Source organism: Zeugodacus cucurbitae, chromosome 2 (assembly GCF_028554725.1).
Source record: "Zeugodacus cucurbitae isolate PBARC_wt_2022May chromosome 2, idZeuCucr1.2, whole genome shotgun sequence".
NCBI classification, from domain to species: domain Eukaryota; kingdom Metazoa; phylum Arthropoda; class Insecta; order Diptera; family Tephritidae; genus Zeugodacus; species Zeugodacus cucurbitae.
The window spans coordinates 5,220,056-5,235,917 of NC_071667.1; the positions used below are offsets into that span (position 1 = coordinate 5,220,056).

Genomic DNA, 15,862 nt, shown 5'->3' on the forward strand with positions numbered 1-15,862 from the left:
GCATTTATTTTTAATTTAAGTTTGTATTTGTCGTTTGCTTTTTATAGACTTTAAAAGTGTTACTTTACTAAAAAAATAATAAGAATGATATTTATAATACACATATGTTTGTAGTGATAAGAGCATAACAAATTATTAATTTATATTTATAAGTTTTTTTTATACAAATATGTATTTAGGTTTATATTTCCCCAGGTTTATTGGTGTAGTATTATAATATTTTCGCTTTTTATTTTTTTGCCTATAATTCGTTCTTTTCTTCTAATTCTATATCTTCGTACATGCGTTTTTCGTACCAACGGCAAATCAGTCAGAAATACATATATTTATATACATTTATGCGAGTTCTAATATTTGTGGTGATTTTAAATTAGCATTAATGTTTCTAACATTTGTAATTTGTGTAATTTTTATCTAACATATTTTATAAAGCATAAATAAAATGGAAAATTAAGGCATTAAAAAAAAAGAAATTATGTGAAGATTTGTAAGTAGATAACATGGAAATCGCACTTTGGAAACAAAAATTGCATGAAGATTGTTTGAACTAAGTTCTAAGAAAAGGCGATTAAAAATATTATGGCGAAATAAAAAATTTTACATATATATATACATACAAAATATAGATAAAAAGTATTTATTGAAGTAAAGGCTATGAAAAAGATATAAACACTTCTTTCGATATTTACCAGCCTAACTTCATGAAGAATATCTCGTTAAGGATACTATCGGAGCACGTATGCACCAAAGGAACCAAGTATGCAAAATACTTGTGAAGTAAAAATTTATTTCCACCAAAATTTTAGAATAACAAACGACAATAAAGTGCCAAAAGTATGAATAATTGAAAAATATAAACCGATGAAGGTGAAACAAGCTTCTGAAACGGTTGGATTCAATACTGGGTTTGCGTTATCTCCCTGCTTTTTTACTTCGTTTATAGTACAAATTTTCATTACAAAACATTTAAAGAGAAGCTTCCAATAAAAAAAAAAATATATAACGGGTGATTTTTTTGAGGTTAGGATTTTCATGCATTAGTATTTGACAGATCACGTGGGATTTCAGACATGGTGTCAAAGAGAAAGATGCTCAGTATGCTTTGACATTTCATCATGAATAGACTTACTAACGAGCAACGCTTGCAAATCATTGAATTTTATTACCAAAATCAGTGTTCGGTGTTCCGCTTTTTTATCGACAAATTTTGTTCAGCGATGAGGCTCATTTCTGGTTGAATGGCTACGTAAATAAGCAAAATTGCCGCATTTGGGGTGAAGAGCAACCAGAAGCCGTTCAAGAACTGCCCATGCATCCCGAAAAATGCACTGTTTGGTGTGGTTTGTACGCTGGTGGAATCATTGGACCGTATTTTTTCAAAGATGCTGTTGGACGCAACGTTACGGTGAATGGCGATCGCTATCGTTCGATGCTAACAAACTTTTTGTTGCCAAAAATGGAAGAACTGAACTTGGTTGACATGTGGTTTCAACAAGATGGCGCTACATGCCACACAGCTCGCGATTCTATGGCCATTTTGAGGGAAAACTTCGGAGAACAATTCATCTCAAGAAATGGACCCGTAAGTTGGCCACCAAGATCATGCGATTTAACGCCTTTAGACTATTTTTTGTGGGGCTACGTCAAGTCTAAAGTCTACAGAAATAAGCCAGCAACTATTCCAGCTTTGGAAGACAACATTTCCGAAGAAATTCGGGCTATTCCGGCCGAAATGCTCGAAAAAGTTGCCCAAAATTGGACTTTCCGAATGGACCACCTAAGACGCAGCCGCGGTCAACATTTAAATGAAATTATCTTCAAAAAGTAAATGTCATGAACCAATCTAACGTTTCAAATAAAGAACCGATGAGATTTTGCAAATTTTATGCGTTTTTTTTTTAAAAAAAGTTATCAAGCTCTTAAAAAATCACCCTTTATATATTAAAAATATGTAATATTTTGTTTAACCGAAGTTGTCAGTTTTGAGTGTCGAATTTGAAATGAAATAAACAAAATTGGAATATCAAACAGTTAATGCAGAATGATAAAGTAAAGTGAAAAAATATAATTTTGTAGATTCTATGTTTAGGAGTATAAATGTTAATATTAATCAATAGTTTAAGAAAATGGCTCAAGAACTAGCTTTTCAAAATGAAATTTACAAATTTTGTTATATTAAATTATTTTGAGTGAAACTGAATAGAAGCCAAAACAAAATACAAGTTTTATAAAAACAAAAATATGAATATATAACATTTTTAATATTTTCACATTCTTTCTTTCTTTATGAAATATTTTATTTTTCTTTAAACAATTTCACATTCAACAGAAATTTAATAATGAGTAAAATAATATGTAAATATAATTGTCTTTGCATTAGTTTGACACAACTGCGTTTAGTTCATACAGTTGTACCAATTTTTTTTTAGTGTACTTCAGATGACAAGCGTAAGTAAACATTTTCTTATCCATATTGTTAACATAGCAGTAGGTTTTCAACTTATAAACGACCACTCTTTGTATTAATTGGAATCATTGAACGAATTTATAATGAGTTTTTATTAACGTTAAGTATGCAATGCCAAAAACGTAAACCCGTAGAAGGAAGCGTATTAATTATATTGTTGTATGCAGTTGAAGCTCGTACTTTTAAAGTGGCTTGGATATGCTTGCTTAACGATAACTTTTTCAGATCTCACCTATTTTTCACAAACATATTCAGCTTTATAAAAGTCACATAAATTAATTTTTTGCGTTACCAGCGTACAATTTGTATAAATTCCTTTACATTTAGACTGAATTTTAGAATTTAAATGAAATGATTTTTAATAGAAAATACGCAGTTACAATATTGGAGAGAACCAAATAAAGTGTACAAAAATTGCATATAAATTTACACATTTGCTAGATAAATGTTAATTTGCCCTCCCTGGTTTCCTGAATTATAATTTATCTGCTGTTCTGTTGATTTTATTTTATAGGCTTTCTTTTCTATTTTTTATTACTTGAATTTATTAATTGATTTCTTTATTAGCTCTGCACACTGTTTTCCATTTATATATTCTTGTTTTTTGGTTTTCAGGGCTATAAAAGTGGTATTATGTGCTGCTGTTGTATGTGTGCGCGAATTGTGTACTTGTTACATACATTATTCATTGATAATCGAAATCATTAATAACTGTTGCAATATGTATGAATATTAAAGTATATATGTATGTACTCGCATATAATAAATTAATAATTTCAAACAAAATTAATTAATTGTCTAAGTTTTGTATGCGCTCCGCATTTTCACTCAAACAATCTTAAAACCCTTTTTTGTTTGATTTCATTGATTTCAAACGCTAATTTATTTTACACATATTAAATTCTGAGGTGTGAGTTTTCGCATTTGTTTTTGTTTTACTGCAGTTTTCTGTATGTATGTATTAACAATTCTTATTAACTATATATGTATATATAAAGTATGTATGTATTTATATAAAGAATATATTTATAAAATTAAATTAATAATAATAATAATTAATAATAATAATAATAATAATAGTAGTAATAATAATATTACTTCAATTTCCATTCAATAGCATACAGAAGTTGTTAATATAATTTATTAATTTTTTTTTGCAGTTTTTATTGGTGGTTGTGATTACACATATACATACATTGATTTTATTTTAACTTGCTTAAACAACTATTTATGTATTAATATATATATATATTTTTTTAATTTCTTCAATTTATTTATATTTAAAATTTTAGGCAAAGTCATTAAATAACTCGATAAGACCCTCCGTTTGGTCCAGTGAGAAGTTGTAGTCGACATCGAGCGGTGGTTCGATGGGTAGGAACGGTGGCAGATCATCAAAGTCTATATGGTGTTTGTGATTGCACAGGCACACAGGCAGAAAATGATATGAAAGTACGAAAAAGAAGAAAATGTTCTTTAATAAGCTGCACAAAATTTTTATTTCTAGGTGAATTAATTGCAACAGTTAAATTATTAAACAATTAATTAAATAATTATGTATTTTTTAAATATATAAAAATAATAAAATGAAAATATAAAATTTAGTTTGTTAGAAGTTTAGTAAAATTATTATAATTACAATTTTTAAATTTTTTATACGTATTAGGTTACTTTATAAATAATGTGACCGATTGTTAAAGTTTCCTACATATTTACTTTTATGTTATTAGGTCTACAACTTTGCTTCCGCCGTTTTCCAATTGATGTCTCTACGGTCAAGCACTGATCGATTAAATCGTTTTATATCGATCTTGGACATTTGTGTCAACATTAACCCAACAAAATTTTGTAGAGATCTGTTTGCATCAGGGACCGTAACTCTTATGACTTTTATCAAAAAAATCAAAAAATAAGAGTTATTTTTGATTTTTATATAATTAGATCAAAAATAAAAATTATTTTTGATTTTTATATATTTAGATAAAAAATAAAAGTTATTTTTGATTTTTATTTTTTTAGATCAAAAATAAAAGTTATTTTTGATTTTTATTTTTTTAGATCCAAAAATAAGAATTATTTTTGATTTTTATATTTTTAAATCAATAATAAAAATCAATTTAAAATTTTTATTTATCTATTTATGCCGTATGTATTACAATATGCTGCATTATTCCAATTTTTATATGTCACAAATTTTGAATTGATTTTTATTATGGATTTAAAAATAGAAAAATTAAAAATAATTCTTATTTTTTGATCTAAAAAAATTAAAATCAAAAATAACTTTTATTTTTGATCTAAAAAAATAAAAATCAAAAATAACTTTTATTTGTGATCTAAATATATAAAAATCAAAATTTAAAAATCATACAATATTTCGCATATAGTTCACCCAAAAATCATGATGGTGTAATCAAAACTTTTCTACGATGTTCCTTTATGTATGATTTTTTTTATTAAAAATTGTAAAATAACTCTTATTTCCGGTCCCTGGTTTGCATCCCAAACTTATGCTCAACTGAAAATGTCACTTTTTGAGCCGAATTCTCGACATTTGGGGGACATTTTGCTTATATTTTTTAATTCCAAGAAAAGTACGGCTGAGGCTCATCGAATGCTTTCGGATACGTACGGTGAGACTGTCCTAAGTGAAAAAACCTTAAATTTACAAAAAAAGCGGCGAAAGTTGTAGACCTAATAATGATGTATAACGCTTACGAATAAATAAAACAAAAAACGATTTCCTTTGAAATGAAAAAAAAAGAAATAATTGAGGTTAAAAATTAGTGGATTTCATAAATTACTATACTAAGCACCAGCTGTGCCTGCTTATCATTTATATTTAATAATATATTCATATTTCTTAATTAATGCATATAATTGTTTTGAAATTCACGCCAGAGCTGAATCTCATGGTGCTACAAAATTTCAAATACAATACGTTTACCTTGTCATGGTATGCAATGCAGAACCACGAGAATTCAGTTCCAAAATGAATTTTTTTACGAATATTTTGCAAATATTGGGTAACTTGAACTCGATGTTTTGAAAAATAATTGCATTGATGATTTATCACTTATTTTATAGAATATACAGTTTTCTATGTTTTATTATGCTTTACTTTTTTATTGTTTGTAATAAATAATTTTATAGTAAAAAATATGTATTTCAAAGTTCTAAAATAATTGAACATAAGAGTGTAGATTTTTAAGAACTGAAGAAGTTAAAACAATAACACCTACTTTCTTAAAAATCAAACAAAGGCAAATATACATATACAGAAATTTAAATATTACTTTTCATACGAAAAAAGGAAAATTCATCAAAATAAAATAGTTATAAATTTGAGATGCTAGGCAGACTTTAATCAAATGAAAGATGCAGAGATGGTCTTTAGCCAAAATTATTAGTTTTATACACACTTTGAAAACGGTTGCTTTAATTTATTTTTTCTAGACCTTATTTATTAGCAATTTATCTAATACACATGCTAACGGACGCGTATGTTAAATATTTGTTGATTTTGAAGATATTTCGCTTGTAATTTTTTGGAATCATTGTTAACTATAGAATTGTATACTTCAAATTGAGGACTGAATTCTCGTTCTGTGCTTTTAAAATAAATAAAAAATAAAAAATAAAAAAATTTAATAAAAAGTAAAGCTATAGTAAATAACAAAATATAACGAAAAATAATTCACTGAATATGACACCAAATTAATCACTTTTATTTTACATATATATATTTATGTTTTATATTCCAAATTTATTAATGTGTTTATGTATGTATGTAGGATGTATGAAAAAAAAAATATTTTGAATGCTAATATTTTCTATGAGCTTTTGTTGTAAGTGTACGCAAGTTTTGTGTAGCTTAAAATGTTATTATCTAGTACAACCGAAGCAGGAAATTTTCCGCTACAATGTATTATCGTTGTATTAATTTTTTGTTTTCGTTATATTTACAGTTGTATTTTTAGTTAATTTTATTATTAATTTATTATATAAAATGTAGGTAAATTTTGCTTGTTTTTACATTGGTTGCTGTCAATCGTAGCAAATCCTTATATTTTTGTATTTCAATCGATGGAACGTAAATTTCAGGCTCGTTGTTGAACTTTGAAAAGCGCTCAGCAAGAACTCAGACTGTGATGCGAAATGATATCTGATGGTGAAACGCAAATCACAGCCAGAGCTCCCGTCAAGAGTTTTTCTCGTTAAATGATGAATGACGCTGACTATATGTATGCAGGCGAAGTTTATGTAGTGCAGTTAAAGAGCGGTAAGAAACTCATATTTTCGATAAATAGAGATTATTTATGTACCACATTTATAAATTTTGCGTTTGTTATTATTATTGCAGTAAATAGAGCGTGTTAGTATGTATGTGTGAGAGACAATAAAATTTAAGGATTAAATTAAATACTAAATAGAAGCCAACCAAATTTAAATCTACATTTGAATGTTTTGAAAACCTCCCGCAAATTCATTTGTTATTTATAAATATTGCAAACAATAGAAAAACTACAGCCACAACTTAAAAAATAAAAGCAAACAACAATTACAACAACTACATGATAATTTAAGGCTATGAAAAAGTGAAATCTTTGCTTACAGTTCTGCACGCCTGACAATGGCGGTGGACTCAATAGGTTCAACGAATTCGAAATGAGTGCGTTCCGGACGCCTGCTCCGCCATTCGAATCGACCATGTGCGCCAAATGTGAGTCCAAGCGGCCGATATCGCCACCATCGCTAGAGGAATGCCGACTGTTGTTTATCGCGCTACCGGCACCAAACATAGAGGGCGTATGCGTAATTGATGACGACACAGCAGACGATGTAATTGCAGCGGTTTCATCGGCACCTCCACGTCTATTCACTGATGATGGTACCGTTTCTGAAGAGCGCATAACCGTGTTTGCTGTCGCTGCGGCCGTAGCCGTCGCCGCTACAGCCACTGCTGCTTCCGCTGCTGTTTTATGCTCTTCAATTGCACTATTCACCATGGATACATCGGTTTTAAGACCTGCCTTCCTATTGTTACTACAACTATTAAGCGTATGGTTTGTTGAATCACTACTCTGTTGCTGTTGCTGTTGCCTTTGACTACCGGCACCACCGTACGCGGTGGCCACCTTACGTTTGCCAAACATCTCACAATCGAAATCTTGCTCGTAAATGCGTTCAGCTTCGGCTTGCGTCAACACGGGCCGCGTTAGAGTCGGTTGCATATTGTAGTCGTTGCCATCATGCGCAACCGCATGGCTGCTGGACTGTTGCTGCGGCTGTTGTGTATGATAGTTGCCAACGATATCACAATTATAATCGGTTGCTCCATCGACACCAGCACCATTGGCCGGACCAGCAGCGTTTTGACGTGCGGCATCCTCAATCGATTTATTGAGATTTCGTTGTGCTGAACGTACGACGGGTGCGGCACTGTCCGGATATGTATTGCCCGTGGACGTGGATGTTGAAACGTTGGACGCAGAGAGCGGTGGTAGACCTGTGCAAAATTAACACGGTATTTAGAAATACAAACAATTAGAGTACGTATAATGGTGATTTAGTTACCTAGGCGCATTCGTTTGTCGTCATCGAGACTTTGTGTCAACCGGCTGATATCATTAAATAGGGGATCGTTGAATTGATGCGGCTGTTGACGGTATGGCGGGGCGGCAGGTGATGAGAATGTTGGCGAATTTTCGGGTGAATTGTCGTGACATAGGAATACGTTAATCTCGCCATTATTCTCGGCCTTAACGTAGATCTCACGTGGGCAAAGTGTGTCAGGTAACTGTAAAAAGAGAGAATTATCGATAAATATATTAACAAAAGACGATAATTTTGTAATCAAATTTGAAATAAGCTTAAATATTTTTATTGAAACAGGCAGCAATTTCCAGTGATTTATTTCCCATACCACAGTTCGCAACAAAGTGACGGCTACGAAAATAGTCGGCGCTATTTCAAGTCTACACGCGCGAATTTTAGCACGCTGCAAACGACTACTTGAATGCGGACATTTGCTGCGCTGCTTTCCTAAGAATACATTGACTGTCTGGTTCAGCATATATATATACACATTTCTATATGTCTATAATTTTAGACGAATGAACGGCCGATCGACGCTCTACGTTCGACAAGCGACGTGCATCTACAGTGGCGTAGTATGTCTAATTGAAATTAGAGGGGGTTATGCTATGATTTAGATTCAAAAATTTAAATAGAGAAATTGATAAATATCAGAAATTTCCATTTCATAAAAATGAGAAACAAAGTGATATTTCTGTATTATGCACCCGATATATTTGTATTAAACAGACAAAATGACCCATGTTGAAATACGCTTTTTAGCCAAATTCATACAATTGGAACATTTATGTATATACATACATAGACTGTTATGTGTGGGTACCAACGTGTTGGTATATTTTTAGAAATGATTGCTGTTTTTTCATTGCGCTAAAGCAACTAATTCTCGCTACCGGCAAGAGACGCTGTCCGTTCGCGTTGATTTTATTTAATTTCATTTGTGGTACGATTTGTACTTTTGGCCGCCATTTCTTTATATCTCTGACTATGTTGCAATAACTCGTGTGCCACACGAGTTTCCCACACTAGTACACTAGTGGCTGAGATTGTATTTTTTTGTAGTATGTCTGCGCGCTGTGAAGCAACTTAATCGAGGAAAACTTTTACTTCGAATTCGACAACAACTTTTAATTTCTTTTAATATTCATATGTATGTATATAGTAAGACACACAATTGAATGTTTTGCCATCAGAAAATCACGCCGCTAATGAAATTCAAATTGATTTTGTTTCAGGCGTTCGTATCGTTTCAGACGTATTTGAATATTAAAACTCCTATAAATAGCACAAGCGAATCAACGAAAGGTATGCAGACAATAATGTCGTGCAGCAAAATGTGTCGCTCTCACTTTTTAAACAAATAAATAAATTAACTAAATATATGTAGGTGTATGTATGAGCGACAATTGGAACACAATTTGGCAAAAATATTGAAATCTACATTTTCATTTCAGTATCAATTAAATTTATATGGTTTAATTTTCAGAAGGATTTAAAAAATTTGAGTATTTAAAAAAATAAATTTATAAAATTAGAAAAAAATTAAACTTTTTAAGAAAAAAATAAAACGTGAACGCCAGTGCGTATGAGTAACTAATAGAGTTTATAAATATATTCTATAATTTGCCCATTAACGTCAATAAAAAGTAGTAACAAAGTTTAAAATATAAATTCTCGCCGACTGCATTAAATTCGCTTTGAAAGTTAAGCAAAATCAAATAGGTTATAGTAGATATTATTAATATCTTAAAAAAAATAATTTTATCTGGCGTACCGGGCGTATAAGTAACTTTTAATTATAGTTAATTAAATTAACTTCATTATTACCACAATATTTTTAAATAATTTTCCTCACGGTATTAGAGTTATTTGTGTTCTTTGTATCTCGGGAATATGTTTTTACAATTTATTATTTTTATAACATTTTAACGCCTCTACTATTGCAAACACTTACCACAAGTTTGGCTTCTGGTGGCGCTTTAATGACAATTATTATCTGATCTTTAAACAGATCGACACTCTTCAAATCGGTATGCGTCACATAGGCCAATTGATTGTTATTCGAAATCTCACTACTCAGTTCTTCGCGTATCTGATCAATCAGCGTATTCAACTGATTCTCCTTTTGCTCGAGTCTTTCATTCTCCAATTGCATGTCACGCGTACGATCCGAACTCACCAGCGAGTTGCCACACTTCCATTGTATGTTATTTTTCGACTTCTTCTCCAGTATGCCAATACCCTCTAGCACATTCGTAATGTCGTAGATGCGTCGCTTTTGTACCAACAATTTGGCTGACGCATCATTGAGGTCAACAACGCCATCGGGTGAGCCTTGCAGTAAATCGACGAATTTTTTCGTTAATATACCCAGAGAGGTGTCAGCACGATTGCCTTCAGGTGTGCGCTTCGAGGCGGGTAATGAAGAGGCGGATGAGGGTGTGCCCGATTTGTATGCAATTGACGATGAGGTCGACGAGGCAGACGATGGCGGGCGTTGTGGTTGCGGTGAGGGCGCAGCGAATTGTAACGTTGAACCTGTCCCCGACAGTGCAACACGTTGCGTTTGCGAGTTGGTGCGCACCAACACTTGTTGTTTGGTGGATTTATGTTGGAATTGTTGTGAGCGCGGCGGTTGCTGTTGCACCACCACCACATTGCTGGAAAACTCATCGGACGCGTATTGATGTTTGGCTTGTTTCTTGGGATGGCTGCTTTGTTCGGAAATAGGTGTGGGATTACGTCGTTTCACTTGCTACACACGCAACGGAAAAAATAAAATACATGCATAAGTAAATTAATATAACTATATACTATATGTATGTATGTATGTATGTGGACCGTATGAGGCACACACTCACTTTGTAGTACTCCGTTATGTGTGGCGTGGAATCAGATGGATTCCTGCTCGCCACCGTGGACGTGTATTTGCCGGTGAAATGAGTTGTCGCCGTTGTTGCTGATGACGAGGCTGACGACGATGTCGACGGTGTCTGCTTAATCGTCACACCATAGCCATGATCCAGCAGATGCGTTGCAGTATGCGCTGACGCTGCACTGCTAATCACTTGTGTCTTTTGTTGCCGCTGATGTTGTTCACCGCCCTGCATCATAATGGATACAGGTGATGATGAGCCGGAGGATGAGGACGCCACAAATGACGTATTGGAATTTCGTTTCGTGTTGCCACTTTTGCCACTGGTGCTGACCATGTCGTAGGAGAGTTGCCGCACGGCCGATTTAATAACCATTTGCGATGTACCATTATTGTTGTTGGTACTGCCGCTGTTATTACTGTTGTAGGCCGTACTCGCTGCTGATGTTGTGGGCGCTGAAGCTATAAAATATTTGGGCATTTTTGCGCGCTTTGTTTGTGAGCTTGTTTGTCTCACTGTTGCTCGGCTATTAAGTAAGCACAAATGTTAGAGTGTATGTGTTTGGCGTTCGAAACGTTACGACACCTTGATTACTGGATTACGTGTTGATTGTGGAACTTGGTTGCGGGGTCTCTGCGACTGTGGTGCGCTTACGCCTGCAACTATGCATTAACTTTAAACTAAAATTTTACTTTGCTCTTTTCATGTAAAATCGCTGCTTTATTTTGCTTAGTTTTAGAAACTCTTTACTTATAAAAATATATATCTGTAGACTATATATAGGTTTTTTAAACGTGTTATTCACTTTTCCCAAGTTGTGTGCTCTCCTCTTCCCTTTCTTTTTTTTCTTCTTCACTAATTTTGGCTTTGTTGGCTTATTGTACGTACTTTTCGACGTTTAGCTTTCTACTTTTTTTCATTCGCTCAGTGCTCAATTCAGTTTGTAGTTGTAGTTGTATTGCTGTACAATGCGCATTTCTCTGGTAGCTTATTTACTTAGTCTTACTATTTCCGTTTGCTTCACAATCACCGTTTGTTTTTCACTACTTCGATTCTCGTATCGAAAAAAGAGAGCTTTGCATTTATTTGATTACTAATTAAAAACTTGTTTCTTTTTGTTTTTTTTTTTGTTGTTTTTGATTTAGTACTTTCTGGTTCCGTGGTTTCTTGCTATTCCTTTGAGTTCTTTTAGTTATACTAGTTGTTTTGTGGTTGTTGCTGTTGTTGCAGTTGATAACTTTTTTATTGTACTTAAAATTTTCTTATTCTCTAAATTAGCACCTAAGGATTCTTTTCATCTGAAATGAAAGAAATGAAAAATGTGAGCATTAGTAAAGATTTAAAATGAAATAGAAAGATATAGTGGTTTTGTACGTAATGTTCAGAGAAGATAAATGACACAAACATATACTTCATAACAAATATCAGTAATAAATTTCGAGAACCCTTACATTGCGTATTTAAAATTAGTGAAATGAATTCCAGCAGTTATCATACCCAATATAATCTTACGTCTTTTACGCATGTAGTTACATCTATACACACATTACCCGCTCGTTTTTAATTATTTGTGAATATATATACATTATTCCAATTTCCAATTTTATTTCCATGTCGAAATCTGCAATATTTGTTTATGATTTTGCAATGAAACACAAGAAAGACGCCATAATATGGTATATAAAAAATATAGTAGTGAATGTGTTGAAACAACAACAACGTTAATTTAACGATGTGAACTACCAAAAGCAAGCTGTGCTCATAAAATCAAAAGGCAAGAGGAAGTGGAGACAAATAACAAAAACAAAAATCAAATAACAAACACAAGAGAAGGTAGAGAACGCAAAAGTCACTAGACTACGACTCGAAGTCAGCAGTTATTGGTTTTAAAATATTACACTACTACTCCACTTTATGTGTAGCAGAGGTCAGCCAACTCGGGCAGTCAGTTAGTTAAGACAATGGGGAGTGAGTAATGCATGAGCACATATGAGTGTATGTATGTACCTATGTATATGTATATAGAATCGCAGGCTTGTACCATTAGATTGGTGAGTCGCTAGGCGAAGGTGGAGTTGGCGGGCGACAGCTAAGCGCTATCGTTCGCATGTTAATTAACAGGAAGGAAAGTATGAAATTTAGTCTTCGTTATGCCCTTTGTAGAAATAAAGAATATGCAGAAATTGCTAATTTAAAAATAAAAAAAAAATTAAATAAATAAAAAATAAAAAAGTAAAAAAAATATTTAAATAAAATTTATGTGGACATTTGATTTGTATACAGTTTGCGGCGTGGAAGCAACCAACAGTTGGTTGAATGCTTTGGGCGGGAAATCATGAAAAAATATCACTGTATAATTGAAAACCAGTTGGATGGAAAAAACTGCTTTTCGCATTAAGTTGATTAATTAATAGCTGTGTTTAACTATCTAGCAGCAAACTAGAGCTAGAGTTGAAAAGTTTAGAAAAAATCCCAAAATATATTGTGTTCTAGTTTTTTTGCGCGCCTTTTTGTTAGTTTAACCTTAATATTATGCTATGTTCTATGAAAGCAAACCAGCTTGTTGCTTAGAGAACAGCAATCATTTAAACACAACTTTAAATATATATAAATTTGTTTATATCACAAAATATGAAATAAAATTAAAAATGTGTGTCGACAAAGTCAGCGCACATAAAACACAAGCATACAACTCTTCAAACAAAGCAGCAAAAACGCCTGCGACCTCATTCCCAAAGCACAAATGTCTTACTTTTCTACAACTCACCAATTTCCTATTTTTTTATTTTTTTTTTATTAATTTATGTTTGATTTCAGTTTTTATACAATTCCCAGCTGCTCTTCAATTCCCAATGCACGGTATGTTTCTACGATTGTGTGTACACCTAGGCATATTTATTTACGCGCATTTGTCACTTCAGCTTGACTTTGAATATAACGTTACTTTTTTATAAAACGCTAGTTTTTGTTGTACATACTTTTTTCCTATTTTTGCTCTTATTGTCTTTCATATTTTTCATGCTCCTCGCCAACTATTTATTAGCATATTTTTCTAGAATTCGAGTTTATTGACATCTTGCTGAGCAAACAAGAAGTAGAAGAAGAAGCATAAATGCCGAAGTGATAGGAACAAAAAAATAGTTGTTGGTTTGAAAACAAGCGTCGCTTAAGCTTAATGGCATTGGTTAGACACAAAAAAATGCTGAACTCAGTAAATTAGTAATGCTCAAGCTTTAACCAAAAAAAAAAAGTTTAAATTTAATAAATATTTAGTGTATAGTGTGTGACAGGAAGAACGTTGAAAAATAGTCGTAACGTTAGCGTAGAATGACGCGAATATTATATTGTTCGTTGTATATACATATGTACATATATGCGTGAGCACCTTTAGAAATGTGCATGTATGCGTCAAGTAACTGTCAAGTGCTTTTGAGGCACCAATAATTTCTTAATATGGTTTTAAACTGTTCAAAAAAGACTACTTTGGTGAATACCGTCCAGGCTTAAATGACAATAAGCAAAACGTCTTTCTCTCTTCCGGTTATTTTTGAACACACCTCTTATATGAAAATATCCAACATATGAACAACAAACTATTTAAATTTATTTCTTCTCTTAATAATTAATGTCTAAATAAGTAATAAATTTATAAGAAGTAAAAAAAAAACAAAAAGCAAAAGGTCTAAGCAAAGTTATTAACACATATTAGTTTTGTATATATCAATAACTAGGGAAGCAGTTTATTAGATTCTCAAAATATATGCGAAAGTTGTATATAATGAAGAAATTACGTCATATTCTGTGCCTATACTGTGCACCTATTTTTTTTTATCTTAGAGTAATCCTTGTAGAGAAACTATATGAAGAGCTGTGAGATTAAATTAAATATTAACGGATTTTAGCCTTGACTGAAACTTATGAATCATCAAACAGTTCTTTATAAATACAAAAAATGCTGATAGTTCTTTATAAATACAAAAAATGCTGATAATTCCTCTCAACAACATTAATAAGCCATAAATATGCAAAAAATAATGACCAAAAACGCTGGGAGCGCTAAACGAAGCAATGTGATAAGTCTAATCAGTATACATACTTACATACAAACAAACAGAATTGCTCGACCACCCGTCGTCACTGAATAAGTGCAACTGAATTTGTATGTACCATACTCGCATATGCCAAAGAACTGACAACTTGCGAGCAAAGTTAAATAGAAACGGCAAACATTCTTTTACCAATTAGCAAAAGTAGTAACGAACGAAGTCAGAAATTAGCGAATTACAAAAGCTATGTACACCAAAGTGCATTACATTCTGAGTCGTCTGGGTTATATGTGTGTATGTGGCTTAAATCAAACACCAAAAACAATTATTAGCTGCCAAACAAGAACTTGAAAACAGCTGATGTGCAAGCCACAAGACATACATACATATGTATGTTTGCACATAAGCATATTAAGTAACTGTAAGAAGTATTTTGGAAAAGAATTCGCTGACGCTGGCGAAATTAAAACGGCTTTAGCAGACGGGAAAGCACACATTCTACATAAGACTAAATGAGCCGCTCTGCTCCGATTCCACACGGCAATGGTTGGATGAAGCGATCGCGTAAACTTCGCTTGGTTGCGTATGCGCTTGCAGCCATAAGCCATAAGGGAGCGGATGAGCCAACGGTAACTGCTTTCGCATGAATGAAATATTAGGCAAAAGCATGCTGAAATCCGATACGAGAGCCAAACATACAATACACTGGTACACTGGTGCTCAGTGATTTGGGATTCCTCCGTTTAGGCGGCGATCAGCAATGACACACATACATACATACATATATAGTAAAAATATTTTAATATGAGGGCTTTTCGGTACAGCAGTAAACCAAAACCTTTTTCCAAGCATCATATTCAATTTAGTGAAGTCGC

At 32.6% G+C, this 15,862-nt stretch overlaps 3 protein-coding genes across 3 annotated transcripts in view; all 3 read right to left on the bottom strand.

Annotated features, from left to right (window-relative positions):
* Nucleotides 1-3,378: 3,378 nt before the first annotated feature.
* LOC105214150 (transcription factor E2f1) lies at nucleotides 3,379-8,558 on the bottom strand. The gene is made up of 4 exons (XM_054229151.1): nucleotides 8,394-8,558; nucleotides 8,045-8,267; nucleotides 7,083-7,976; nucleotides 3,379-3,868 (listed from the first exon to the last, which is right to left on the bottom strand). The coding sequence occupies exons 1-4, from the start codon at nucleotides 8,541-8,543 to the stop codon at nucleotides 3,756-3,758; spliced, it is 1,380 nt and encodes a 459-aa protein (XP_054085126.1). The 5' UTR covers nucleotides 8,544-8,558; the 3' UTR covers nucleotides 3,379-3,755.
* Nucleotides 8,559-9,916: 1,358 nt separating this feature from the next.
* LOC128919828 (transcription factor E2f1-like) lies at nucleotides 9,917-11,421 on the bottom strand. The gene is made up of 3 exons (XM_054225240.1): nucleotides 10,927-11,421; nucleotides 10,020-10,820; nucleotides 9,917-9,949 (listed from the first exon to the last, which is right to left on the bottom strand). Exons 1-3 carry the CDS (start codon nucleotides 11,419-11,421, stop codon nucleotides 9,917-9,919), a joined length of 1,329 nt encoding a protein of 442 aa, XP_054081215.1.
* A 739-nt stretch (nucleotides 11,422-12,160) lies between these two features.
* Nucleotides 12,161-15,862, bottom strand: part of LOC105214145 (protein archease-like) — a 59,032-nt gene continuing 55,330 nt past the window's right edge. Inside the window, exon 6 of the mRNA XM_011187391.3 lies at nucleotides 12,161-12,239. The gene's annotated coding sequence lies outside the window, so the exon portion shown is untranslated. The remainder of the gene's footprint in view (nucleotides 12,240-15,862) is intronic.

Excerpts from the sequence above, each read along its gene's own strand:
- LOC105214150 (XM_054229151.1), bottom strand. The coding sequence starts at position 8,543 with ATGCTGAACCAGACAGTCAATGTATTCTTAGGAAAGCAGCGCAGCAAA. Across the intron at positions 7,977-8,044 it reads CGACAAACGAATGCGCCTAG|GTCTACCACCGCTCTCTGCG; the intron begins GTAACTAAATCA and ends AATTTTGCACAG. Across the intron at positions 3,869-7,082 it reads ATTGTCAGGCGTGCAGAACT|ACTTTGATGATCTGCCACCG; the intron begins GTAAGCAAAGAT and ends AACACCATATAG.
- LOC128919828 (XM_054225240.1), bottom strand. The coding sequence starts at position 11,421 with ATGCCCAAATATTTTATAGCTTCAGCGCCCACAACATCAGCAGCGAGT. Across the intron at positions 10,821-10,926 it reads ACATAACGGAGTACTACAAA|CAAGTGAAACGACGTAATCC; the intron begins GTGAGTGTGTGC and ends TTGCGTGTGTAG. Across the intron at positions 9,950-10,019 it reads CACCAGAAGCCAAACTTGTG|ATACAAAGAACACAAATAAC; the intron begins GTAAGTGTTTGC and ends CATATTCCCGAG.